Source organism: Ahaetulla prasina, chromosome 5, assembly GCF_028640845.1.
Source record: "Ahaetulla prasina isolate Xishuangbanna chromosome 5, ASM2864084v1, whole genome shotgun sequence".
In the NCBI taxonomy this organism is placed as follows: domain Eukaryota; kingdom Metazoa; phylum Chordata; class Lepidosauria; order Squamata; family Colubridae; genus Ahaetulla; species Ahaetulla prasina.
The window spans coordinates 2,384,017-2,387,958 of record NC_080543.1 but is presented as its reverse complement, the minus strand read 5'-3'; the positions used below and the strand labels follow the sequence as shown (position 1 = coordinate 2,387,958).

The 3,942-nt window shown below is 41.1% G+C and overlaps 1 protein-coding gene across 1 annotated transcript in view; it reads right to left on the bottom strand.

The window, feature by feature from the left end:
- The window catches only part of LOC131199361 (disintegrin and metalloproteinase domain-containing protein 9-like), a 39,515-nt gene extending 39,311 nt beyond the window's left edge, over positions 1–204 (bottom strand). The window contains exon 1 of the mRNA XM_058185066.1: positions 145–204. Coding sequence (XP_058041049.1) covers positions 145–204 — 60 coding nt within the window. The remainder of the gene's footprint in view (positions 1–144) is intronic.
- Between the last annotated feature and the right edge of the window lie 3,738 nt (positions 205–3,942).

Below are 3,942 nucleotides of genomic sequence, written 5' to 3'. Positions count from 1 at the left end.
CGAAATCACTAAACAAATTTCTCCGTTAGCAACATAAAACTGGGGCTCCGTTGTGGTCGTAGGTTGAGGACTGCCTGCACTAGACTTACGGAGCATAAGAGACACCAATAAAAATTATTGTGTATTGTGATGCATAAAATTTACCTGGACATATGGATATTCTGCAACCAGCTCTCCCTTCACGTTGTAAGTATAAATCGGCATATTTTCCACGGCAAAAAATCTGAAAATGTTAAAAAAAAAAAGAGAGAGAGGAAGTGAGTAGGGATGGGCCCCTTATATGCAACATATTACATAGCAAGGCAAGCTAAGATAGAAGGAATATTGTTTTGGATGAGGAATGATTAAAAAAAACAATCCAAAACGTTCAAAGAGAAATAAAGGGTATTATAACCACATTTTAAGTAGCAATTACCTGTTAGAAAAGGAAAAGACCTGGCTATCTCCATAGACATTTGGGGCTGGAAGTTGATAGAATAGAATAGAATAGAATAGAATAGAATAGAATAGAATAGAATAGAATAGAATAGAATAGAATAGAATAGAATTTTTTATTGGCCAAGTGTGATTGGACACACAAGGAATTTGTCTTGGTGCATATGCCCTCAGTGTACATAAAAGAAAAGATACGTTCATCAAGGTACAACATTTACAACACAAATGATGGTCAATATATCAATATAAATCATAAGGATTGCCAGCAACAAGTTATAGTCATACAGTCATAAGTGGAAAGAGATTGGTGATGGGAACTATGAGAAGATTAATAGTAGTGCAAATTTAGTAAATAGTTTGACAGTGTTGAGGGAATTAATTGTTTAGCAGAGTGATGGCCTTCGGGGGAAAAACTGTTCTTGTGTCTAGCTGTTGATTGATTGGTTGCATCGCTTACTGTAAATTGAGGATGGTTGTTTTTCTTAAGGTTGCTTGCTTTAATTTTATTATTTTTCTGGTAACTATTCCATGCTGACCAGCATCAGCAAATGAGATAGGCAGCCATGTACATCTTTAAATAAATTAAATAAATTAAATAAATCACTGGAGAAGAGACTGGACAGCCACTGGTCTGGAATGGAGTAGGTTTTCCTGCCTGAGCAGGGGGTTAGATTAGATGACCTTCAAGGTCCCTTCCAGCCCTATGATTCTATGTATTATCCATTTTCCACTTATGGTTATTGATGAGGTTTTTTTTTAAAAAAAATGTTTTTATGTTTTATTGACATAAACCCCTGGGAACTGCTTTTCTTAAATCTAGAAGGAGATAAACACAATTAATCAGTTACTGCACACGATCCATTAAAAGGAAGTGGTCACTTACTGTTGTTTCAGATGCACAATTCTGTATTGTCCTTCCACTTTAATCATGTAACTCAAATGCACCTGAAATTAGATGGACAAAATGCAGAAGGCTTCATTAATATTTTTATCCTCCGGTTCTTCTCTCCCAGGCCACTGCGAATAACGATTCATCATTCATGCACAAATTAAACAAACAAGCAAACAAATTTAACCCATGGCATTGGAGACTAAAGAAATTTCCATGAATTTTGAATTCTATTCTATTCTATCCTATCCTATCCTATCCTATCCTATCCTATCCTATCCTATCCTATCCTATCCTACCCTGCCCCACCCTACCCTACCCTACCCTATTCTACCCTATTCTATTCTATACTATTCTATTCTGTTCTATCCTACCCTACCCTACCCTATTCTATCCTACCCTACCCTACCCTACCCTACCCTACCCTATTCTATTCTACCCTACACTACCCTACCCTACCCTATTCTATTCTATTCTATTCTGTTCTATCCTACCCTACCCTATTCTATCCTACCCTACCCTACCCTACCCTATTCTACCCTACCCTACCCTACCCTACCCTACCCTACCCTATTCTATTCTATTCTGTTCTATCCTACCCTACCTTGCCTATTCTGTCCCACCCCACCCTACCCTGCCTATTCTGTTCTGCCCTGCCCTGCCTATTCTACCCTACCCTACCCTACCCTACCCTACCCTACCCTATTCTATTCTATTCTGTTCTATCCTACCCTACCTTACCCTATTCTATCCTACCCTACCCTACCCTACCCTATTCTATTCTACCCTACCCTACCCTACCCTACCCTACCCTACCCTACTCTACTCTATTCTATTCTATTCTATTCTATTCTATTCTATTCTATTCTATTCTATTCTATTCTATTCTATTCTATTCTATTCTATTCTATTCTAATCCAATCCAATATCCAATATCCAATATCCAATATCCAATATCCAATATCCAATATCCTATCCTATCCTATCCTATTCTATTCTATTTCTAGTCTAGTCTAGTATAATTCTGAATTCTCTCCTATCCTATTTTATGCTATCCTAAAATAAAATAAAATAAAATAAAATAAAATAAAATAAAATAAAATAAAATCTTAATAAAGACGTAAGCTAAGGAATTTTCGTTTAGCTGTGCTCCAAGAATTCTCAATCACCCATTTCTCCACATTTTTAGAAGCGGGGGCGTGTTCTGAAGAAACCAAACCCTGTCTATCCATCTTTTGACCGGAACTCAAGAGGATTTCTTTGCATATCAGAGCAAAACATAAACCATGGTTTATAAATGGCAATAGCTAAGATCTTCCAAGACCAATAAGAACAAAGAACGGCCTGTGAAGCTGGTTATCTTTGCAAACCTCGGGGTGATCCATTCATTTCTTGGTCTGGCTGAACTGAGTAAACGAACGCAACCATTGTGGCTTGAAAACTACGGATCATGGTTTATGTGCAAATCAGGATGACGTGCGCAGGAATGGTTTCGAATCAGAACGAAACTTACTTTGCTGTTGTAAAGAGAGCTCGTTTCCAGCTGCAGGGGCTCTATGACTTCAGAGTAAAGGTATGTCGAAGACAGGCGGACAAAACCTTTAAAGAAACATAAAAGTAGATAAAATATGTTATGTACATGCACGAAATATTTGTTATCAACTTGTATTGAAGATGTTTTTATGTTTGTTTGTCTAAAAAAAAAACACCTTTAAAGAAATAGAGAGAAAAGAGAAGTAATATTTGCAGGATTTACATGGTTTTGACGGTAGGACTGGGGCTCTGGCTAGCAACCGACTGCTTGAGGGGTTGATGCGGTAAGAAAACCTGATCCCCATTCCGTCCGTCTGTTAGTTCCGGTTTCAGCGTGGTTTTTTAAAACCTTAATCTGTGTAGTTCTGATATTTTAATATTTTAATTGTTTTTCTACCTTATAGAATAACAGAGCTGGAAGGGATCTTGGAGGACTTCTAATCCAGGGGTCTCCAACCTTGGCAACTTTAAGCCTGGCGGACTTCAACTCCCAGAATTCCCCAGCCAGCAAATCTGGCTGGGGGATTCTGGGAGTTAAGTCCGCCAGGCTTAAAGTTGCCGAGGTTGGAGACCCCTGTTCTAGTCCAATCCTCTGTTCAAACAGGAAACCCTAGACCAGTGTTGGCTAACCTTTTTGCTGCCATGTGCCAAAAACTGGGGGAGCATGGAGGGCTCGCACACGTGTGTGCCCACACCCTTGCGTAACCCTCCTCCTGCACATGCGCACACGACCCACCAGGCTCCCACGCCTTCCATGCATGTGGACGCGACCCCCCCTACGCTCCCCTTTCACCCCCACACGTGCCCCCCTGTGACCCATTTTTGGGCCTAGCAGGCCACCCTAAAGCCTCCTGGGATCCAAAATGGGCCGCAGGGGGGCGCACTGCTTCCCCTGCACTCCCCCCCGCCCCTACGCATGTGTGTGCAATCCCCTGTCCATGTGTCTCCCGCATTGCGCCCTGCCTCCGCTCCAGAGACCCGAAAATCAGCTGGCCGGTAGGAGGCATGTGCGCATGCGTGGTGGGGATGAGCGTGCCATAGGTTCGCCATCATGGCCCCAGACCATTTCAGACAAGTGGCGGTCT